Source organism: Microcaecilia unicolor, chromosome 1, assembly GCF_901765095.1.
Source record: "Microcaecilia unicolor chromosome 1, aMicUni1.1, whole genome shotgun sequence".
Taxonomy (NCBI): domain Eukaryota; kingdom Metazoa; phylum Chordata; class Amphibia; order Gymnophiona; family Siphonopidae; genus Microcaecilia; species Microcaecilia unicolor.
Window position 1 is genome coordinate 464663368 of NC_044031.1, and position 24828 is coordinate 464688195.

At 46.7% G+C, this 24828-nt stretch overlaps 1 protein-coding gene across 2 annotated transcripts in view; it reads left to right on the top strand.

The window, feature by feature from the left end:
- Positions 1 to 13059: 13059 nt before the first annotated feature.
- The window catches only part of RAB31 (RAB31, member RAS oncogene family), a 123343-nt gene continuing 111574 nt past the window's right edge, over positions 13060 to 24828 (top strand). For both annotated transcript variants that reach the window (XM_030190129.1, XM_030190128.1), the window contains exon 1: positions 13060 to 13192. In XM_030190129.1, the coding sequence (XP_030045989.1) occupies positions 13154 to 13192 (39 nt within the window). In that variant the 5' untranslated portion in view covers positions 13060 to 13153. The remainder of the gene's footprint in view (positions 13193 to 24828) is intronic.

Sequence of the window (24828 nt, forward strand, 5' to 3'; positions counted from 1 at the left end):
GAATAAGGCTGATTCTCCAACCTGGTGGAAGAGGTGGTGGAACAGGTGGGTGGAGAAAGAAGAGCCACAAAAGAGCTTTAATGAAAGAAAGGGTGAGCAGCTGGGAGAAGGGCGGGGCGAGGAGAATATGGATTGGGCTCCTGAGGAGAGAGAGGGAGAGGGTGAGCCTTGCCCTATGGAGTTGACTGAACCGGAGAACACCCTGGAAGAGCCGATGGACTTTTCAGCTTTGGCTCAGAGAAAGCCAAGGCAGTAGCGGGGCCAAGCTGGGTCAAGCGGGAGGAGGTCAGGTAGGAGTATGACTGACCAAGAGGGTGGGACCCTAGGCTTTGAGCCCGCGCAAAGCCATTGAACTGTGTTTTGAAAGCCTAGCTGGACTGAGCTGTGTTTTAAAGCTTGGCTAAAATTGAACTGTGTTTTGAAAGCCTAGCTGGACTGTGCTGTGTTTGAAGCTTGGCTAAAATTGAACTGTGTTTTGAAACCAGGGCTGAATTGAGCCTTGTGTTTTTTTTTCTTTTTACTGCTACTCTCCAGGGGACCGGGAGAGATCCTTATTTTTGTTTCTTTTGGAGAAAAGGGGTGCCATACAGGAGTGGGTTTTTGTTTAGTTTGGTTTTGTGAAAGGGCTGCAACCCAGGAGAAAAGAGGATCCGCTTTACAATTGGTGTCAGAAGTGGGATCGCTTCGCGGACCTGTCGCTCGAGGAGGCCAAGACCAGCAGGACAGAAAAGCCCGACGGAGGGGCCAACGCTGAGAAAGGTGCAGACCCGTCTGGGGTTCCGGTAAGCGGGGCCTAGATTGGGGGAAATAAAGGGATCCTAGTAAAAGGGGAAACATAAGTAGTGAAACCGCACTTGGAGGTGTCCTCTGTTTTTTTTTTCCACCAGGAGTCGCGGTTCCGGAGCAAGGATGGACCCCAAGGAGATCTTCGCGTGGATGACGATGCAGTTCCAGAAACAGCAAGAACTGATGAGGAAGATGGTGGAAGACTCCTTGACGGCGGCACGAGAGCAGCAACAACCGGTGCTGAATATGCTCCAGGACTTTTTTCAGCGAGGGATCGAGGCTCCCAGGGGCGGTGGAGCCAGCGCAACTGGACAGGGACCAGGAGGAAGCGGTGTGGTAGGACCTTTATCCCTGAACTCACTTACTTGGGGAAAGTTGTCTGAGCAGGATAATGTAGAGGATTTCCTGACCGCCTTCGAGAGGGTGGCAGTGGCTGCAGGATGGCCACAAGAGCAGTGGGCCATGCGGTTAGTGCCCTCATTATCTGGGGAGGCTCTAAGAGCCTTTAGAGACTTGGCTCCTGCGGACGCGGCCAATTATGGGAGGTTGAGAGAGGTCATTAAGGACAGATATGGACTAAGTACTCAGGCTTATAGGTGTAAGTTTCGGTCCACTAAATGGGAAAAGGGGGAAACCCCTAAAGCGGTGGCCACTAGACTGATGGACTTGGTAAAAAAATGGTTGGAACCTGAGCGCCGCACCACAGAAGAGATTCTTCAAGAATTGGTAGTGGAGCAGTTCCTGCAGGGCCTTCCCAGGGAGATGAGGGCAGGATTGGTCCAAAGGGGCTGTAAGACGGTGGAGGCCGTGACAGCCGGGGTGGAGTGTTATTTGGAAGCCCAACATTGGGGAGAACCCAACCTGGAGGGGGGTAAGCCCCGACCTGTGGGAGGCTGGGGTTCCAATAGTTCCTTCTTTAGGCCAGATCACCAGGGAGGGAAACCCGATCACGGCTGGGGTGGTAGAAAGCCCGTAGTGCCCTCAGGCCCCGAAAAAAAGGCCCCCTCGTATGAAGGAAAATTCTGTTATAAGTGTGGGAAGGCGGGGCACTTCAGGAGGGATTGCCCAGGTCGAGAGGGATGGACCTCGCAGGTTGCCCAAGGGTTTAGGCCTCGGTATACCGCCAAGGTGGAGGTGGAGGGTTTACCTATTGTAGCCATGTTAGACTCTGGGGCAGACCAGTCCATGATCTCTAGGAGGTTATGGGAACAAATAAGAAAGAGGAGGACAGGAGGTAAGGATACCTGTGAGGGAGCAGTGGCTATTCAATGTATACATGGGGCCAATACTCGTTATACCCTCCATAGGGTTCACATGAAGGGGCCCACAGGGGCCATAGAGATAGCTATGGCCGTGCTGCCCAGACTACCCCAGGAGATGATTTGGGAAGGGACTGGCCCCCCTTTACCGAGTGTATTAATGAAAAAAGAGGGTTGGTCACTACCCGCTCTCAGGCTCAGCGAGTCCCTGACGCTGAGGAGGAGGGAAAAGAATGCGGGGGTGGAAATTTAAGGGGGGGGGGTATGTAAAGAGTATGTAGGACAGGCCCCAAAGGAACCCTGGGATAGGCCAGAATACCCCCGTTATAGGCAGGCATTCCCCAGAAAAAAACTAGAAATAAAGAACTACAACTCCCAGCATGCCCTAAGGGAGACAGGGGATAAGAGAAACTATGTGCATTCCCAGGGGTCTCCAGAGGAGGGCCGCAGGGGAAGGAATAAGGCTGATTCTCCAACCTGGTGGAAGAGGTGGTGGAACAGATGGGTGGAGAAAGAAGAGCCACAAAAGAGCTTTAATGAAAGAAAGGGTGAGCAGCTGGGAGAAGGGCGGGGCGAGGAGAATATGGATTGGGCTCCTGAGGAGAGAGAGGGAGAGGGTGAGCCTTGCCCTATGGAGTTGACTGAACCGGAGAACACCCTGGAAGAGCGATGGACTTTTCAGCTTTGGCTCAGAGAAAGCCAAGGCAGTAGCGGGGCCAAGCTGGGTCAAGCGGGAGGAGGTCAGGTAGGAGTATGACTGACCAAGAGGGTGGGACCCTAGGCTTTGAGCCCGCGCAAAGCCATTGAACTGTGTTTTGAAAGCCTAGCTGGACTGAGCTGTGTTTTAAAGCTTGGCTAAAATTGAACTGTGTTTTGAAAGCCTAGCTGGACTGTGCTGTGTTTAAAGCTTGGCTAAAAGTGAACTGTGTTTTGAAAGCCTAGCTGGACTGTGCTGTGTTTGAAGCTTGGCTAAAATTGAACTGTGTTTTGAAACCAGGGCTGAATTGAGCCGTGTGTTTTTTTTTCTTTTTACTGCTACTCTCCAGGGGACCGGGAGAGATCCTTATTTTTGTTTCTTTTGGAGAAAAGGGGTGCCATACAGGAGTGGGTTTTTGTTTAGTTTGGTTTTGTGAAAGGGCTGCAACCCAGGAGAAAAGAGGATCCGCTTTACAATATCCAACCCAGGGAACAATGCATTTGGGAAGCAAGGCTTGGAGTGGACAGGAAACTGAGCCTCCGACATGGCTGTCATTCTGTTTTAAATGGACTTGGGGTGTGCTGATGGACATAAATGTGCAGTTGAGAGACAACAAAACCACCAGTCTGATGGGCAAGCTGGAATAAGTTGACCCCCAAATGAAGAGTTTTAGACTGTTCAAGTGGTTGATGGGAAGGGATCTGAGTGTTTGAAGAGTGAATAGTGGCTTGAAGAGCAAGAGATTTTTTTAAATGTTTTTATTCTCATTGTGGTACTATGGAGCTTGGGTTTGCACGGTGGGTCAGTTCCTCTGATGATGAGCCATAGAGGGAGTGTGTAATTTGTGGGGAAGGGGATAGGATGGGGAGGTATTGGAGGTGGGGTAAGCAGCAGAGGGGGAAGATGAGGGGACAGGGGTTGTTCTCAAGGGGAAATGGGGAATGGAGAGGAGGCTGCTCATCGAGAAGACAAAATCCTTAAGAGTGGTCTCCTGGAACGTGAATGGCCTGAATTCTAAGGTGAACAGATGTGAATTTTTAATAAGGAAGCCAAAGGGTCAGAAGCGGCTGCCTTGCTGTTCCAGGAGACACACTTCATTTCAGTATTTATATACTGCTTAGACCTAAGCAGTTTATAGTTTCATTTTACAGGTACTGGGTCTGTCCCTAGTGGGCTCGCAATGTAAATAGTACATTGTACTACTGTTATACCTGGGGCAATTGAGGGTTAAGTGATTTGCCCAGGGTCACAAGGAGTTACAGAGGAAATTGAACCTGTTCCCCCTGGATCTCAACCCACTGCTGACTATCAGGCAGCAGCAGGAATTGAACCCAGTTCCCCAGGTCTGCAACCCACTTGTCACGAACTCAAGGAGAAAGTGAGCCCTTGGACCGCTGCTGGAGTATGGCTAACGGGAGGTGAATCACCCGGGCTAGGACTGATACTAGGTAATACAGGCTCAGGCTGGAAACAGACAAGGCTGGAGCTGGAAAGCTGGACTGGAGCTTGAAAACAATACTGAAGCTGGAAAGCCAGACATGATCTTGAAAGCTGGACTGGAGCTTGTAAGCAAGACTGGAATTCTGGAGCTTGAAGGTAGGACTTGGCTGGAGCAGGAACCAGGAACAGAGCTTGGCTGTAGCAGAAACAGGAACAGAGCTTGGCTGTAGCAGAAACCAGGAACAGAGCATGGCTGAAGCAGGAACCAGGAACTGAGCTTGGCTGTAGCAGAAATCAGAAACAGAGCTTGGCTATAGCAGGAGCCAGGAACAGAGCTAGACTATAGCAGGAGCCATGAGCAAGGGTTGATTGTCTGTAGCAAGAGCCAGGAGCAGAGTTTGGCTATAACAGGAGCCAGAAACAGGGTTTGGCTATAGCAGGAGCCAAGAGCAAGGTTAGACTGTAGGGGCACGGGGAAACAGAGGTAGAGACATGGCAGGCACTAGGAGGCATTGCTAGTTAGAAAGCTGTTATGATTCAGTTAGAATTCTGCTAGTCAGACAGGGGAATGCTTGGAATCACTCGTGATTAGTCCATTAGGGGCTGAGCTACTTAAGCTTACCTTTCCCTACAACCCCTGCTTTGGCGTTATCCCTATCTTGCTGAAGCCTTACCTGCACTCTGTCTGAGCCAGGGGTGTATCTGGACTCCGGCGGTAGGGGGGGCCAGAGCCAGAGGGAGGGGGCACATTTTAGCCCCCCCCGCCGCCGAGCCCCCACCGCCGAGCCCCCACCGCCACCAATGACTCTCTCTACCCCCCTCCCGCAGCCAACCCTCCCCCGCTGCCGTTCTTACTTTTGCTGGCGGGGGACCCCAACCCCCCGCCAGCCGAGGTCTGCTTCCACCTGCCGCTGCCGTAAAAACTTCTTCTTCAGCCGGCGGGGGACCCCAAACCCCCGCCAGCCGCCCCGCGGTGTTTGAAATTCATCTTCGGCCTCCGTGGCCGTGCTGCTGTGATAGGCGCTGTTGAAATCCACTTCGGAGTCTGACGTCGCAGCACGTACAACGTACAACGACGTCAGACTCCGAAGTGGATTTCAACAGCGCCTATCACAGCAGCACGGCCACGGAGGCCGAAGATGAATTTCAAACACCGCGGGGCGGCTGGCAGGGGTTTGGGGTCCCCCGCCGGCTGAAGAAGAAGTTTTTACGGCAGCGGCAGGTGGAAGCAGACCTCGGCTGGCGGGGGTTGGGGTCCCCCGCCAGCAAAAGTAAGAACGGCAGCGGGGGAGGGTTGATGGCGGTAGGGGGGTCCAGGGCAAAATCTGCGGGGGCCCAGGCCCCTGAGGCCCCACGCAGATACGCCCCTGGTCTGAGCTGTTAGCTCTGTGCTCTTGTGGAGTTTGTTTACTCCTTTTCTTGCTTGTAGTTTTCGGTTGTTCTGTCTCTGTCTGCCTGCTGCTCTTAGTGTGTGTCTAATTACCTCTCTCTACACTGCACCTGGGATTCCCTGTCTGTTTGGCTGTGGTGCTGTGTGGTTGGTTCCTACTACTACTACTTAACATTTCTAAAGCGCTACTAGGGTTACGCAGCGCTGTACAATTTAACATGGAAGGACAGTCCCTGCTCAAGGAGCTTACAATCTCATCCCCATTCCTGTTTGTTTGCTTAGCTTCCCCTTCCTTTGGAGTTCCCTTTGTGCTGTGTTGTATTCTGCTTTGCTCTTGTAGCAGCCTTGGGACCCTTTGTTTCTCTGTGTGTGTGTGTGGGGGGGGGGGGGTTGTTTGTTTGTTCTTCCCTGTATTTACTAACCGTTGTCTGCAGTGTTCCTGCCTCTGGCAGCTGTGTGTTCAGAGCCTGGTTAACCCTTTGACTGCAGTATTTTGCCTGCCTCTGGCAGCTGAGTGTTTGGAGCAGTCTTTCCCTTGTGACTGTGTTAATTATTTTTTGCTGTCACTACCCTCGCTATTACTTTGCACTGCTCTTTCTGAGCGGGGTGCGTCTCAGACCCGGTTCTCTACTTTTTGCTGGCTTCCCTCTCCTGTCTGCTGGGGGTCTCTGCTCCCTGTATCCATTTTCTCAGTCCATTGTTTCCTTTGTGTGCTGTGGGGTACAGCCTGACAGGTTTCCTATAGTTACCTCTCTGAGGCCCAGATGCATCAACCAAACGTTAAAAAATAAGAATCGTAAAAGTGCTTAACGATTTTTAAAAAACGAGGCATGCACTACAAAAACACTCCAGAAATGTTCGGATCGATATTGCAAAGTAGGATGTATCACAGAATCGTTAAACCCATCGTTAATCAGCGCCTAAAGCATGCACAGAGCAGCCCAAGCGTTATGCTGGCTGCTCTGCGCATGCCACAAAGGCCCAGCTGTCAAAACAAAAAAAACCCCCACAAACACGTGTGTTTCGGGAGGGGACAAAGGCACTCGTCATGAGTGTCCTGTATGGACGCCTTGCCACCCCCCCCCCCGCTGCTCCCCGCTCCCCCCCCCCCCCCCCGCACGAAAAATTTCCAATTTTAGCAGCCCCGGGCCGGCCCTCCTCCCTTCCTGTATTCTCCCACACTAGCTCCGCCTCCTGCCATGCTCCGGTCCCGTGCCCCGCCCCCGCCGCCCCCCCTTTGGTCGTGGCTGCCGCTCCCCCCCGTCCAACGACCCCCCCCTTTGCCTTACCGGCCCGTGCAGTGCCTCTCACCTCTGCTGCACGGGCAAGAACAGCTGATCGGCGAGTCAGAAAGCCTCCTCAGACATCCCTTCTTTCTTCCTGGGCCCGCCCTCCTCTGACGTAGGTAAACTACGTTAGAAGGTGCTTAAAGTCTGGAAACCGTATGTAAATTCCTGGAAGCCCTTGACACACTGCACTGATTCACTCTGCTGAACTAACACTACTCCAAGAAGAGTGCTGGAGAGACTTTGTTGTGAACACTGTGCTCCTGCTTGATGTGATTTAGAAGATTTTTATGATTTATAAGGACTATAATTTGAACCTTTAAGGACAATATCTAAGACACAAGTGGAAGATTTGAAATTGAGGAAACAACAATTGGGGAGCATGTACACAGATTATGGATATATAGAAATGTGCCCACACAAGGTTTATGTGAATGGGTGGTGAAGTGAAGGGTGTGACTAGGCAAGTTCCGGAACTTACACAGCATAAGTGGTTTTATGTGATATATGTATTGTAATAAAAGAAATTAAATATTTTAAAGGAAGAACGTTTTTTGTGATATAGTTTTGGGATCTGTTCTTCTAGTTTAAATATTTATCCCCAGTAATATATATATAGTGAAAATACAGCCAGCAGGGTTGCCTTGACACCTGGCAAGCCCTAAGTCAGAGCTGTTACTCCAGCCTGTGCTTGATCCCACTCTGTGCTTGCAGATGTACTGTTAACTTGGTAACACAATGGCAGAGGAAAGTCAAAATATGCAGTTGGGTCAAGAAAGCACTGAAAGAGGCTGTAGGTCAAACATAGAAAAATGAAGGCAAATAAAGACCATATGGCCTATCCAGTCTGCCCACTCCCTTAGAGATTCTATATACTTGTTCCAAGCTCCCTTGAATTCAGATACTGTTTTCATCTCCACCACTTCCACCGGGAAACTGTTCCACTAATTCACCACCCTTTCCGTGAAGAAGTATTTTGTTAGGTTACTTCTGAGTCTATCCTCTTTCACCTTCATCCTATGCCCCCTCATTCCAGAGCTTCCTTTCAATTGAAAAAAACTCAACTCCTGTGCATTTATGCTACATAGGTATTTAAATGTCACTATTATATCTTCCCTCCAGGGGCATAGCCACGGGTGGGCCTGGACGGGCCCAGGCCCAGCCACTTTTGCTCCAGGCCCACCCAGCCTCTTCTGCCCGCTCTCCCCGTCCACGTGGTCTGCTCACTTTTACTGGCCTGAAGCGCCGTTCTCCCTCCAGCACCGGCGATTCCCATAGCCAGCCTTCTGCCAGCGCGCATCGTCGGGCCCTCTTCTCAGGCATGTCCTGCCTACTCTGCAACTTCCTGTGTCCCACCTTTGTGGAAAACAGGAAGTTGCAGAGTAGGCGGGACGTGCCTGAGAAGAGGCTCTGACGACACGCGCTGGCAGAAGGCTGGCTATGGGAATCGCCGGTGCTGGAGGGAGAACGGCGCTTCAGGTCAGTAAAAATGACCAGAACGGCGGTGGCGAGTGGGCGGGTGGGGGGTGGTAGTGGGTGGAGAGGAAACGCGAGGCCTGTGACCACCCAGTCCACCTCCAGGCCCATCTAAAAATTAAACTCTGGCTACGCTACTGCTTCCCTCTCCTGCCTTTCTTCCAAAGAATATGTAACCCTGGTCTCATCACATAGTTCCAGGCATCAGCTAGCTCCTTGGGTCAGTACCTGAACCAGGGCCACAAACAAAGTTTTTTATTTATTTCACTGAGCTGGATGCAGGCTGGAGCTGGGCTTGATCCCGTTAGGCTGTAGAATTTTAAGCCACACTTTATTATTTATCAGTCTGGGAGCAAATTAACTTCACTCACACTCCATAGAAAGTCCCCACTCAGATTTTGTATTTAATGCAAAAACAGATCTTTACTGGAATGCTATAACAGGCAGATATCCAAACTTCATACTTGCCTTAATATCATACAGCTCACATTATATCCAACAGTTCACTTTGCTGAAAAAAAGGTTCTTTTTGCCACGACGTTTGGTAACAGTTCCAACTAATGAGTTAATAGTCTCTTTATAAATCCTAGGACATTTACATATTTACACTTCCAACCAGTCCTCCAATACCCATCCTTGCTGGCAGAAGAATCCAAGGATGTGCTTCCCGCTCTTTCTGCGGCAAGCGCAGCCGGACCCACTCAGGACTAGACTAGGCTACACCACTGTCTGACTCTGCATGGTGCCCAGATCGTTACAATCTGCTAGTGTAACATGACATTGGTGCACCTTACATTTAAGCATCCACAGTTAAATCAACTGTGGGTGCCTAAAGGCAGCAAGTGCACACATAACTTACAGTATTCTGTAGGTTTGTGCATACAAGTGGCAGCACTGCCCATGCCCCTTCCATGCTCCACCCATGTGAACTCTCCTTGCATTTACACGCTGTGCCACTAATGTGTTCTGTTACAGAATTACCAGAGGCAGCTACGGGTGGTGAGGGGGTTGATGTGCTTGGGGGGGGGGGGGTTGTTGATATGTTTTGGGGGGGGGGGGAGGGAGATGTTTGATGTGCCAGGGGGGGGGGCTTGGGTGATGCGCCGAGGGTTTTTTTTATCCAGGCTGACGTCACTCACAGCTGATTCCCAGGCAGCGGACCGGGGCAGGGCCGCTGCTGCCGCTCCCCTACCCCCCCAAATTGTCGCTGAGCCCCCTCTCCCCAAGACCGCCGCTGCAACTGAAATACTGGGGCTGGTAGGGATCCTGAGACCCCACCAGAAAAATCCAGCGCTGCTCTTCACTCCATACCTGCCATGCTCCTGCAGCTGCTTTTTTTCTCTTGTCGCTCATGCTCAGTTTCAAAATGGCGGTAGAGGCGTGCGAAGAACAGCGTTGGAGGGGGGACCGGTGCCAGAGTTCACTCTTCTGCACCTGTGCGGGGCCCCTCTTGGAGGCTGGGCCTGAGGAATTTTGCCCCTCCTGCCCCCCCTCTCGGTGGCCCTGTAAATATGAGAAGAGTTGACATGTTTGTTTGCCAGTTGCAGCAGTTAAAGTAAAGTTGTGTAAAGTCAAGTTGTATAAAAAACCCTCGGAGTGTAGCGTGATTATTGGCAAGAGATTAAGAGCAGGTGTTCTGGACTAAGCAAAGTGACACCCCGAGACTTCCAGACCATTTATCCACTCTCAGCTCGACTGCAGGCGATATGGGTTTTGGGTGTGGTATGAAAGCGATCCCCTATGACACCGTGATCAGAGAGAAAGAGAAAACAAATGTGATAACCTGGTACAGGAGCAGGATACTGAGCCAGCCTTCTGCCTGCTACTGTAAGCTTTCCTTCTCTCTCGATCGCTGCTGTGGTGGGGGAAGGTGAGGGGTTTGCGGCAGTGGCGGGCCCCCCTTGGAAGCTGGGTCTGGAGGAATATTTCCCCACCACCACCACTCCCCCTCTTGGCGTGCCTGGATGTAGCTCTATCTACCTTCATGATTATAAATAAATCATTTGCTGAAGGAGTGGTTCCTGAGTTGCTGAAACAAGCAACTGCTAAACCTTTGTTAAAAGGCATTGTTAAACCCTGGCAAAGTAGAAAACGTTTGCCCTATTTCTACTTTTTTCCATTTTTTACGAAAGTAATGGAAAAGTTGGTGTTATTTCAGTTATCTGATTTTGTTGAGACTCATAATTTGATTGATACTTTCAAATTTGGTTTTCATTTTAAACATAAACATCTTTCCTTTACCCTCCTCCCCAGGTCCAGCGTCCCCTTTCTTTTTCTCCTCCTCTATTCAGTGTCTTACATTCAGTATCATCTCTCTTTCTTCCTAGTCTCCTACCCCCATGTCCATAATCCTTTCTCTCTCTCTCTCTCTCTCTCCCTAGTCCCTTACCTCAATGTCCAGCATCCTCTCTGTCTCCTATGTCCAGCATCCTCTATCTGTAGTCACCTCACCCTAAATCCAGCATTTCCTCTTTGTCTCTCTAGTCCCCTCACCCTCAATACATACATGTTCCTCCATATGGCATTAAATCTAAACATATATTAAACTTCCACATAACCCCTGTCCCCCTCCCCAACAGTGGGTGTAGAGCAGAGCTAGGCCATTTCTTCATAAAACTTGCCACACAAAAAAAGTTTGAGTCTGGTGTCATCTCAGTAACAGCAACAGAACTCTTCTCAGTACCATGCATGTTGTGAAGCAATACAAAATTCCACAACTTCCAAAACTCACACAAGGACCCTACTTAGGAAAAGGCAGCATTGTATATATGCAGTGGGCCCTAGAACATCAGTACACCTTTTGGGAAAACTAAACAAGCCAGATTACTGCAGATCCTTGCATAGAAAATCCATGCTAACAGAATATAAAATAAAAAGCAGATATACATTACAAAAACTGACATTCCAATCACAATATAAGCTGTTTTGTTTTCTACCTTTGTTGTCTGGTCATTTTATGTTTCTAATTGTGTTGGTCCCAGGCTCTGATTTCTGCTTTCCTCTGTTCATCTTTTTTAAACTCTGTTTCCAGGGTCTCTTGTCCTGTCCATTTGTTTTTATTTCTCACCCCTCTTCTTCTCTTTTGCCCCTATATCCATCTCTAACATTGATCTCTTCCTTCCAGCTATCTTCCATTTACTTTTCTGTTTTGCTATCCGGATTTAACTTCTTACCAACCACTCCTTAATTTTCCTTGTTCACAGCACTTACCCCTACAGCTTTCTTTCTCTCACCCCATCCCTCCCATTCCCTATCACTCTTTTTCACTAGCCTTATTCCTTAGTCTTTCTTGAACTGCAGCATCTCTCTTCCTGTCCTCCTTATCCAGCATCTTCCATCCAGCGTCTCCCTATTCCTTCTTGTCCACTTTGACCTCTCTGTCTCCCTATCCTTTTGTGTCCAGCATCTCCATTGTCTCCCTACTCTTCCCCCATGTCCAGAATCTCCCTATTCTCTCCCAGTGTGCAGTATTTCCATATCTCCCTATCCGCCCCCCCCCCTATTTCTAACATCTCCTCCATCTCCTTCCCCTTGTTCTGGAACTCCCCATTTCCCTATTCTTCCTGTGTCCAGAATCTCTCTATCTCCCCTTTCCCCCTCCAACATTTTCCTACATGTCCAGCATCTCTTTTCCCCTATTTCTCCCCATGTCTAGTGTCTGTCCTTTGTTGTCGTATTCTTGCCCTTCATAGCCCCAATTCTCCTCCAACGTCTTACCAGCCAGGCCAAGTCCAGGATCTCCCAACATTCAAACTCCCTGTACACCCTACAAGGCCAGCCGGTTCTTTACTCTTATTATTACTGGTGCTGCCACAGGTCCCAGGTAGGGGTAAAGTGACAGTGCCATGGTATGGTTGGCTAGCAGGCAGGCGGGGAAGGGAGATACTGGACAGAGCTGACATTGAGCTTGGTAGTCAGCAGAAAATCTGTCCAGCAGCTAAGAAATCTGGGAAGGGGAGTAGCCTAGTGGTTAGTGCAGTGGACCTTGATCCTGGGGAACTGAGTTCAATTCCCACTGCAGCTCCTTGTGACTCTGGGCAAGTCACTTAACCCCCATTGCCCCTGGTACAAAATAAGTACCTGAATATATGTAAACCAGTTTGAATGTAGTTGCAAAAACCTCAGAAAGGTGGTATATCAAGTCCCATTTCCTTTTCCCCTTACACTCATGTGATAATGTTTTGAACTGACATCCCAAACCAGCGTGGTATTTGTACAACTGCAATCAGCGTTCAGGTCCTATAATGCATCAGGATAGAGTTAGAAATCCTGGACTGACCTGAAATCTCTGTCCTGGTATTAGGCAACTTGGCAGCACTGGGGATGGGAGGTGGAAAGGTGGCCAATTTTTGCATCTCTGTTCCTTTCTCCCCCTACTCTCCACTCCCCTCTCAATGCTCAATCAATTTTCTTTACAAATATCTATAATGCTGGACTCCTTTTTTTTTTTTTTTGTTAACTGAGATTTAATTTACATAAAAGATTTCAGACTTCTGTACCTGATGCTGATAGACTGAATTTCCTAATTTTTCTTTTAATCAAAGAATAATGTACTTTTGTTCCAAATCATGTATCTTTAAATAGGCTGAGCTGGAAGCTAGGTTTTTTTTTTTTTTTGGACAAAAAAAACATCAAATGAATAGCTGTCTGCAATCCATGTGACTAAACTGCCCATAAATAGTTCCAGCTGGTTTCCGTTTGTTTTCAGAAATCGGACCTCTTCTTCTCCTTGTCCTGAGCAGAGTGTTGCATAGTACACAGCCTGGGGAATTAGACTCTGCAGTTCATTCTCCAAATGATGTCGCATTTGTACGAATAGATGATGGCTATAAGAGAGCTGAAAGTGTGTCTGCTTGGGGTAAGTAACAGAAAGAGATCTCAGCTTTGTTCATCTCTTCTAAAACGAGACTAAAGGAAGGGACAGGAGAGGCAGATGAAGTTACGTAGTGCTGCGTGTGATTCGGATGGTGGAAAGTGGTTTTGCTGACCGTCTCGGGGCTGGTTCTTGCTTCCTCTTTACTACGATACAGGGAGAACTGGGAGCATCTGGAGTTCATTTTGCTGTTGTCCGGCCGGCTGGGAATACACGCCTCTGCTTTTGTCAGGGGATCGCTTGGTTTTTTTGTTTTTTTTTTTGTTCCCTCCTGGACTGTTTTTCTCTTTCTCGCCGAGTGATTGTGGAGTTGGGGCAAGTTAGAAAGATATATGAAAGGAAAGAGGTGGCGAGTTAAAGGACCCCAGTGTTCTCTGGAAATACTTTAGGATAACAGTTCCAGCTTGAAGAAGACTGCTTGAATGAAAAACGAAACAAAAAAAACAACCAAAAGCCAAAAATGTTGGCAGTTTGTGCTAAGGAACAAACATGTTCACCCCCCCCCCCCCCCTCCCCGTCAAGATTAAGTCACATTATCTTGTAGAACATCATAGGCCTGGGGTTGGAGTAGGCATGGGGTGGGGGCAGTATCTCCCCAAAATTGCAGACGCTAATGCTGAATTGGTCTCCCTCCCCTCATTGCCAGTATGACTTCTTTGCCCCCCCCCCCCCCCCCCATCCAAAGAAAGCAAACAAACAATCTACACTGATGCAATCTATATATTTTGTAAGTGATGCCCAGGATGGTTTTTGAAATTATTCTTTTGGTTTTTTTGTTTTAATAACATTTTATGTAATTATACATTTTGTATACAACCATACAATAATTGATGTTACATTGCATAATTGAGTATATGATATGATACTGCATTCATGGACTGTTCTCCAGCCATAAGCTTTCCAGGATTCCTTTGCTATGAAATAACTTTTGTTGTTGTAATTTCTTTGGGAAGAGTTGTAACTTGAGAAGGAGAGTGAATGGGACCCTGGGCCTTAATATACCCTGCTTCGTGGCAGGGTGGACCAAGAGAATGAAAGCAAGAAACCCAGTAGAGTTATCCTTCTCTGGTGTGGTCTAGGTATCTCAGTGTGTTCCTCTTTGATTAGTCACCTCTGTAGTGTGGCCTAGTTCGGACTGCTGACCCATCCAGTGCCACCCCTCTCCCCCCCCCCCCACGGCTCCTATTCTCCTCCTTCTGCCAGCAGGAGAAAACGGTGCTTAATAGTGTTTTCCCTCCCTGTGTGGTTCAAATGCTGACTGTACAAGGAACCATGTGATTCTGACAGATCTTATGCTGTTCTTGCAAGATCTGCCTGTGGGGCTGGAGAGGGAATGCAGATAAGTGTGGTTTCCTCCTGGCAGCAGGGAAAGAAGCAGAGAGAACATGGGGGGGGGGGGGGGGGACTTCAAGACTCTGCCATTGATATGATTTTGGTTAGTTACTTAGCCGTTTTCTTGGGTAAAGAATTCAAGAAACCCTCACATGGGTGCTGGTGTCTACAACTGATTGCAGCTTTTAACAGTGTTTGTAATACAACACAATCTAATATATAAATGTTTTCCTACGTAGTCTAGTACAAAATCATGTTCTATAGAAGCAAATATGTACGCCATTGTATTTTATGTAACATTTGTGCCTCCAATTCATCCTCTTTCACTCCCTTCTTACGTCTAGCTCATTTTACCCATGTAATAGCCAGCTAGCCATAGTTCACAAATCTGATAGGTTACTAGTTCCACTTTGTAGCCCTTGACCTGCTTTGTCAGCAATTACAGAAGCAGCCTACTAAGGAAGGGACAGAAGAGGCAGATGGAAGTTGCACAGTGCTGCCTGTGATTCGGGTGATAGAAAGTAGTTTTGCTTGTCTCGGAGCTGGTTCTTGCTTCTGCTTTGACCTGCTTAGGCTGCTTCTGTAACTGCTGACAAAGATCCAGTTGAAGAAGGGTGATGTACCCTCGAGGTCCACAACCAGGTAACCCAGTTGATGGCATTGCAAGACTTTTAGGAGGCAATTCAATAAGCGGGAGCCTTGGTGCCACACAGTGACAGCCTATCGTACAAGGGCCTCAGGGTACCTGGATACAGTTATAGAATAATATCGTAACTCAGCAGAGTTGCGTCTACATGTGTGACTGCAGGTTACACCATCAATTGGCCTGGCATAACTGCGGTTGCATTATTATTAACGAAAGATTTTATTGTAAATTTAACATAAGAACAATATCCATATTAACATGACATAAAATATAAAGCATGGTGTAGAACACATGTAATTATTAACCACTGTACCCATAACACTCCCCCCCCCCCCAAATAAACCGTAACAAGAGTAGAAAAATAAACTGCGGTTGCATTAATGAGGTAACATATGGAGGGACTGTCTCTTCATGTTCAAGTGTACAGCGCTGCGTACGTCTAGTAGCGCTATAGAAATGATAAGTAGTAGTAGTAGTAGTATTTTGTAAGTTACCCCTGTAAATGGCAGCCCCACCCTTGTGAGTGCTTCCTTGCATTTATGTGCTGTGCCACTTATGTGTGTCCTTACAGAATAGTGCTTAGTAGTCTTGATGCCGGTTACGTTCACAAGTGCACACTCACTTTCAAAAGTGCTAGTATTCCTTATATTTATGAGCTCTGTTTTCCCTTATACTGGTGGATCATGGGCATCTCCCTCACTTAGAGAAGGTGGGGTTCGAAAAGGGCCATCAATCGGTACTCACTGTCAAGCATTTGTTATTGGCTATGTCTCAGTGTAGGAGCCTTGACGAGGCAGCCTTGCTAGTGAGCCTAGATGCAAAAAAGCTTTTGATAAAGTCCGATGGCCTTTTCTTTTTCCAGTGCTTTCTAATGTGAGTCTTCAGGGATTGTTCTATCAGGATATACAGGCTCTGTACACGGGACCCAGTGCGGCCCCTTTGACTAATGGGATTCGTATACCGCCCTTTTTGATTCAATGTGGTATGCTCCAGGGTTGCTCCCTTTCCCCTTTACTTTTTGTGTTATCTTTAGAACCTTTTCTTTGTCATATCCAGATATCTCTGGGGATTGCTGGCATGCAGGCAGGCCCTAGTGTCATTAAAGTACTAGCTTTTGCTAATAACCTCTTGTTGATCTTATTAATTAACCCGCTTCATTCGTTACATGAATTGTTGCGAGCCATTCGCATTTATAGCATTCTATCAGGTTTTACCCTTGATCTGTTTCAATGTTTTTATTGAAAACAATACAAAGATAGAGATTTTACAAATGAATCCACGAAAATGCAATTATAAACCTGTACTCATTAAAGATCAAATGGAATAAGCTGTTTTCAAGTTTTTAAATATTATATCTCTGTCCCCCCCTCCTGTTCATGTTAAACATTTAAACATTTGACCTATAACAACAGTCCAATTGCATTTATCTTATTGAATAAGCTGTAATTCTGAAGCGCTCTCTTACTATTTGGTGATTCCATATTTATTTTGTTACCGTATTCTTATTGATGATTCAGCAGAACTGACCATTAACATGTTCAATGTAATTTGAAAGCAAAAACAACCTATTATCAGCAAAGTTATATTCTCGTCATCAAGGTTATAGAACTGAACTCTTCATACAACTGTTCCCTCCTCCCTCCACCCAAACTGCCCACCCCACCCCCTCCCTACCTTCTTCCCTACCTGCATTCTGAAACTCTCCCCTCCCCCCTGGTTACCCTTGATCTGTCTAAATCTCAAGCTTTACCATTGCTTGAGTCCTACAACATTCTTGGCCTGGCTCCTTCCCCCTCACTTGGGTTATGGGGACCCTAAAATACCTGGGGGTGCAGATCCCTGCTAATTTGTATACTTTATACAGTAGCAACATCCTGTACCTGCTTAAGAGTGTGGGCAGGAAGTTGGGTTTGTGGAGGACCTATCTTATTTCATTAATGGGCCAGGTGAGTCTCTTTAACATGATATTGGCTCCATGTTTCTTATATCTTTTTCAAATGTTATTATTATATTTAACTGTCAAAAGTGAAAAGAAATTGCACCGCATGCTGCAACTTTACTTGTGGAATGGTAAACGAGCGTGCTTCTCAATTACTGTATTGCATACTCCAAAGCGCCATGGGAGATTGGGCTTTTTAAACTTGCGCTATTTGACTGTGGCCTGTGGCATACACCACATCAATGACTGGTATCGTAACACAGACTATTTTTCTCTCACATCCCTGGAGACTGGCCTTGTTCCGCATGTGCACTTTAGTTACTTACTACCAAACATTTGTTAAGCTTAGTGTGGAGATGGCTTTGCCGCCGACATCACTTCTCTGCTGCAGTTACTCCATTTTTGGTGATACGCCGGAACCCAGATTTTTTTACCAGGATCTGAGTCTCAAACTTTCTTGGCTTGGAGTGCTAAGGGACTACACTTTCTCTTTCATTTGCTCACAGAAGAGAGCAAACTCCGACTGTTTGTGGAACTGCAAGCCCAATATCGGCTCCCGGCACGAGATTACTTTGCCTATTTGCAGTTACAGCATTATGTGAATAGTTTGCCATAGGAGAAGCTCTGTGAGGATGTGCAACAGACTTTGTCTGAGGCATGTACTCTAGGCTCACAGCAGCTAGTTCCCTTGGCCTTTCATCATAAATTTCTTTTGGAAACAACCATTGACTTGGACTTTGCCCGCTTGACCTTTTTGTGGAATGCTGGTCTGGCTATTGACTTAAAGGAGTTTTGTCTGTGCTCCAGCTTGTTTGCTATTTACAATGTCACTTCCAATGTTTAACACTACACGTTTCTTTTGCATTTGTATGTTTCTCCGGGGCGTGCCTACCGGGCTCAAGTTGCTACTACAGACTCCTGCCCTAAGTGCTAAAGACTTGGTGCAACCAACCCTGGGTCATATGTTTTGGTTTTGCATGGTGGTGCTGGCTTTTTGGCAGTCCTTAATTGTTACAGATGCAGAGACTTGGTATACAAGATATTACGTCACCCCAGGGGCATCAATTTCAGAGAATCTGGGAGCGCTTCTGGCAGACCCTAACTCCCAGAGCGCGTAGTACAGTGCTTACTCTATCTTTCTAAGTTGGCATACATGTTTAGAGCTATGGTTCTGTCTGTTCTAGGTGTGTGAATGGGTGGGGGGATGGTTATGCTTCTTGTGTTTTGGAAAAATGTGTTTAATCTAATTGATTGATCATTTTGTTGCTCTCAATAAAATGATTTAAACATATTTTTGTGCTCAGGTAGTGTGTAAATATGGGCACCCAATTACAGAATTGCCCTTCTAGTGCCCAGGCTGGCACGTCACAAATTGTGTTAGTTGAAGACCTATGCCTTTTCAGTCCTACATCCATCCACTGACTCTTGTAGACCTAAGGGGTCTACTGATGTCATGAGTGACTTTACCTCTTTACCACAAGTTAAAGGTGACAACAACCAGGAAATAGGAAACCAGTGAGCTATAACAATGAGCCACTAGGTGGCAGATCAGTTTGCGGTATGTCAAATGACTGGACATAAAGTACATAAATCACAGTAAATTTACATTTGTAACATCTCCCTCTTTTTTTCTTTGAGCTATGCACAATTTACTATGAACATCCTACAAATCAAGTTGGTGCTGGTCAGTGCATGTATAGACTGTTCTTTTCTGCACACGCAGTTGCTGATTCCTGTCTGACATCAGTGGGGTGTTATCTAACATGGGAGACATATTTGGTACCATACTTCTGATAGGTGCACACAGAGTGCAAAATTAAAGGTAAGCACATTTTTTTTTTTACTAGGGTAAGCATGACGCGCTAGTGCTTACCACAGCTTAATAACAGGGCCTCATATTCATTAGTCTGATATCTCACTAGACACTTGTATGGGAGCACAAGTGTCTGTGCTCTCAATTGAAGAAAAGACCTACACCTTAATTGGGTTGATCTAGCCACATCAGGAAATATCTGGAGCTTCTGTCTACAAAAAAGGAAATCTTTACTTTTAAAATAATTCCTTAACAGTGGAAGCTTATCAAGCTCTGAGGCAAAAGTTACTAATAGAGTGACTTGAACTGAAACCACATCTTGGGATGTTTTGAAAAACTTTCAAGATCAAATTCAGGAGTAGATTCCAACACACCATAAGCCATGACTTCTTCTGTCTTCTTGATAATTTTATAAGGCAAATAGTAAATATTAGAGATAGGGATCTGATCCACCTTTGGAAGTGATGACACCTCTGCCAAATGCTTTCTAAATAAAATCTTAGGAGAAAGCAATTTCATCACAGAAAAATGTAAGGACATGAAGATTTTTAGACTTCCAGTAATTCTCCATGTCTTCACACCTGTGGTGTAAAGATAAAATATATTTAATAGCAGTATATCCTGTAGCCTGCAAGATACCTTTACCTGAGGCCCTAGGTCATCTAGCCTATCACTCAGTGTCTATTATCAACTTCCTGAACTTTCTCTGAGACTTGTTGGGAAAAATTACAAAGTTGGGTAACAGATCAACTTTAGTCTTCTGTTTTCCCATCCTTCCAACAATGACATAAAGGATGTTGATGGTTACTCCCAATCAGCTTGATTACAATTCCTCTTCAAACCTTCTCCAATGCAGCAAAATTGTCTAGGCTAAAAGGGCTCCAAAGGTGAAGGGCATGCTCCTTTGGCTACACACCTGTGGCCCCATGCTTCATACTGTACCATTTAAATGCAGCCTGGCATCGCCTGTGGTGATTCACTCAGGGCTCCTTCAACACAAGCTGTGTTCCAAACTCTGACTCACAAGGTGGAATAGCGTAAGTCTTCTTACCATGACAGGTAGCCCTGCAGTCTCTCATACACCTCTAGACTGTGTCACTTGAATGCACTCTGGCATTGCCTGTGGTGATGTCACTCTGGGCCCTTACAGCACAAGCTGTCTTCCAAACTCCAATTCACAAGATGGAATAACTCAAGCCTTCTTGCCACAGTGGGTATTCCCACAGTCTCTCAGCTGACAACTTTTTAAACTGCAAGCAAATAAACTGAGGGCCATTATCTGTGGTTACTCAATCAGGTTGGCCATAACGTGCAAACTGTACCTTACAACACTTGATGGTGGCTTCACCAGACAAGTCTGGAAGCAGTTCAGCTTCCCAGGTGTCTGAAAGAATTCTCCAAGCAAAGTTAAATAAGTCCATGCAGACATCTGCTGATTGGTAGATTATGTGACATTATTGTTTCCTTCTGCTGCTCACATGGATATTTATTGCAGGTGGGACAGGTGTTAGTCTAGTAAAAGGGTATCATGAGCCAGTCGGAAACATGCTTCACCACCAGTGTGGCTTGAATATCTAAATTTTAGCATTTCAGTTGCAATGATTTAGGTATAATAACCCTGGACCCTTTGTACAGAATGCCATTTTGTATGCTGATTTAATTCCTGAATAACTAGAATTCTCTAATTTCAGCTGGTGTTGCATCCTTTGAGTTTGGCCATCCAGCCAGGACAATAGATTTCAGTACTTGCAAAAGTCTCATCTTTTACAGTGTGCTTTATGAACTCATGCAGCTTCTGATATGTGACATTCGAATAATCTGCCTGGTTGATTTGTGCAATGTCAGACTATATTTGTTGCACCCAACCAATCCTAATATGTTCAGTATCAGCACTGGACTGTTGATGGGTGTCTGCAGTGGCTCTGCTGAATGTGTCACTAATAAACATCTCAGGCAGTGCCAAGCCTGCCAGCTGAAGAGGTCTCTGTGGTGTGTCCTGCCTGTGCTGTCTCAATGGCACTTAAGACAACAGGTGCACTAAAGCTGCCGATACTGGCTCTCTTGTGTTTGCTCAATTCTGCGACTAAACTGAACATACATGGGAGTGCCAGAGTCAGTGGCTGAAGTGCGGTGACTTGAGCGCTGCTGTGGCAGCATGTGCAGAGATTGGCGCAGGGAGACCTCTTTGGTTGGCGGGGCTTAGCATCCCCCACAGCAAAGATATGCTTTAATGTGGCAGTGGTGGGGGGGGGGGGGGGGGCGAGGAGGAGAGAGAATACCTGGCCCCCTCAGTCTACCTTTTGGCCCCCACAATGCACTTCTGGCTATTCCCCTGATCTCAGGACCCAGTTTATAAACAACATTGAGGTTGTAATATTGCAACATCAACAACATGCTCTGAAGTTGCTTGGGTTCATACAATAGGGACTGTATGAAGATTGCTGTCAGAGACTTGTGGTCAGTTTCTGTTGAAACTATGTCTGCCATAGAAATAGTGATGAAAACATTGGCAGGCAACCCTATGCTGACAGATGCTTTCTCAATTTGTGCATAATTGTGCTTGGCTGGGGCAAGCACCTTGGATGCAAACGCCACTGGCTGACCCTCTTGCATTAAGCAGCAGCCAAGCCTATTTTTGCTAGAGTCACTCTATATCACAGTGGCCTTGTGACCTCATAGTACCTCAACACATGGGCACCTGTAACCAAGTGCTTTATTTCCTGCACTGCCTGGTCATGCTTTGAGGCCAGTGCCAAACTCCTTTATCCAGAAGTCTTCTCAAGGGCTCATATATTTCAAACAGATGTGGCATGAATTTCGCTAGGCAAGCTACAAACCTAATGAAGTGCGCATTGATTTACATCTGCAGGCAGTGGCATATCCCATATGGCTTTAATTTTCTCCAGGTCTGCTTTCAGCCCTGTGAAGACAGAATATGTCCGTGGAAGCAGACATTTTTCTGTTCGGGGGCGATGCTCAAAACCTAACGCCACACCAATGCTAATCTGGCAGAGGGCTCTAGCACAGCAAACAGCATGTGCACCAGAGATGGCTAATTTGTTAGATTATTTTTTTATTAGATTTTTAAAACAGTGAACAAACCCAGTACCATTAACAAAACAATGTGATTTGAAAATGTTAACAAGGAAATGCTAAAAGAAAGAACAATCACGTATTCAAACTGAGTAATCCCATGCAGAATACACTCACCCCACCCACCCTAACCCTTCCAAAAGTCTCCTGTGACCTAAATGCCAAGGATTAAAGAGATGGTGCCTGGATCATCTAAACTAAAAAAGGCAGGGTCCTATAAAGTCACAAACTTAAAGTATTAAAAAATGCAGCGCGCACGTGCATTTGGGAGGGTGTGTATATACGGAGTCCACAACTTTAGGAATCTCTTCTTAGCTCAACAGCCCTGAGAGTCCACTGGTAGACTTTCCATCTGGAGGAACTCATGCATCTGATTGCGCCACTGTGTAAGTGTAGATGGGACATCCTGTATCCATTGCAGTAACAAGCAGCACTTCCCAAACAAGGAAGCCATGCATAAGAACAAACCAGAAACTCGAGTGCCCCTCACTATATCAGCGACATCGTCAAGCAAACAGTGCTCAGGGGCTGCCTCCCACTGCTTGTTATAAAGGCCACCCAAATGAGACAAAACGTCTTTCCAAAATTGAGGAATCCGTGGGCAATCCCATACGCAGTATTTACAAGAGGCATTAAGTGCTCCACATTTCAGACAGGTCCCATCTGAAGGGAGACCCATCTTTTTGGCTCTGGATGGGTGAATATACACCTGCAGCAAAAATTTGTAGTGCAGTTCCTGCAACTGGACCCTCTCCATAAGCTGCAGCCCAGCTTTTAAATCCTTGGGATCGTTTGCTTCTTACAGCACTCATAGTAGTGTTCAACTAGTCCTTTGCTCACTTCAGGAAGGGGCCAGTATTAATCAAAGTCAGATTCAGAAAACTCCACAATGCATTTATGGATAGGAAGTTGGATATAATGCTGGAGCTTCAGATGGGCATAATAGTCTCCAGACTTCAATTGAAAAACAGTCTTGAAAGTGTCAAAAGGCACCATCACAGGTTCATCATCTTCTAATGCATGATGAAGGAATGATAAACCTTTAGTGGCCCACTGGTGGAAACGGGCATCCATCATTGCCCACTATGGATAAAACATTTTTTCCAGAAGGATGTCCATGCCCACAGAAACATAGAAACATGACGGCAGATAAAGGCCATATGGCCCATCCAGTCTGCCCATCCTCTGTAACCCCTAACTCTTTATTTTCCTAAGCGATCCCACATGCTTATCCCATGCCTTTTAAAATTCTGACACAGTCCACAACCTCCACCGGGAGGCCATTCCATGCCTCCACCACCCTTTCCGTGAAATAATACTTAGATTTCTTCTAAGCCTATTCGCTCTTAACTTCATCGTATGCCCCCTCATTCCAGAGCTCCCTTCAGTTGAAAAAGGCTCACTTCCTGTACATAAATGCCCTTGAGATATTTAAACGTCTTTGTCTCCTCTCTCCCTCCTCTCTTCCAGCTTATACATGTTGAAGTTCATAAGCCCGTCCCTATATTTTTTGTGTTCAAGACTGCTTACTAATTTTGTAGCCACCCTCTGGACCGAATCCATCCTGTTTATATCTTTTCATAGGTGCGGTCTCCCGAACTGCACACAGTACTCTAAATGGGGCCTCATCAGAGACTTATACAATGGCACTATCACAGCCTTTTTTTCTGCTAGTCATCCCTCTTTTTATGTACCCAAGCATCCTTCTGGCTTTGACCGTTGCTTTTTCTACCTGTTTAGAAGCTTTAAGGTCATTAGACTCAATCACCCCCCAAGTCCCGAGCAATAGATGGTTCTTTAAGTGCTTGGGAAGTTTTCCAGCCCCAACGTGGATCAGATAAGCCAAAGTCAAGTCACTCCCCATGGCATGTTCAAAGTCTACATCACAAAAATCTGAGGAGTCAAATATCCAGTCTCTGAGATAGTTCATATGACAAAGCAATATTATAAGTACAGAGATCTGGCAATCCCAGGGCTTGTGCTAGACATTCAGGAGCCCAGGGCAGAAACTGAAGAGGGGGCCCAAAAATTGGCTTTCAGCCTATGCCTCCTTTAACTTGAGGCAGGTTTGGGGCCACCCTATGTATGGGGGCCTGGGGCAGTTGCTCTGTTTGCCATCCCCTGACATCAGCTGTGGTTCTAAGCACAGCCCTGAGCTGAATTCCCATGTGGTTTCTCCTTCAGTCTCTTTGTGTTTGTGATTAGGGTTTTTTGACCTCCTGTTTGTGGCTTTGTTTTGTACAGTATCCACCTTATAATCGAAAGAGAAAAACGCCTAGATTTCGACCCAAATTGGGAGATAGACGTTTATCTCACAAAAACGAATAAATCGGTATAATGGAAAGCCGATTTTGGACGTTTTCAACTGCACTCCATCGCGGAAGCGTACAAAGTTGACGGGGGCGTGTTGGAGGCGTGGCGAAGGTGGAACTGGGGCGTGGTTATCGGCCGAGGAGAGATGGGCGCCTTTCGCCGATAATGGAAAAAAAGTATGCATTTGTAGCTAGAATTTAGGGCACTTTTCCTGGACCCTGTTTTTTCACGAATAAGGCCCCAAAATGTGCCCTAAATGACCAGATTACCACCAGAGGGAATCGGGGATGACCTCCCCTGACTCCCCCAGTGGTCACTAACCCCCTCCCACCACAAAAAATGATGTTTCACAACTTTTTTATTTTCACCCTCAAATGTCATACCCACCTCCCTGGCAGCAGTATGCAGGTCCCTGGAGCAGTTGTTAGGGGGTGCAGTGGACTTCAGGCAGGTGGACCCAGGCCCATCCCCCCCTACCTGTTACA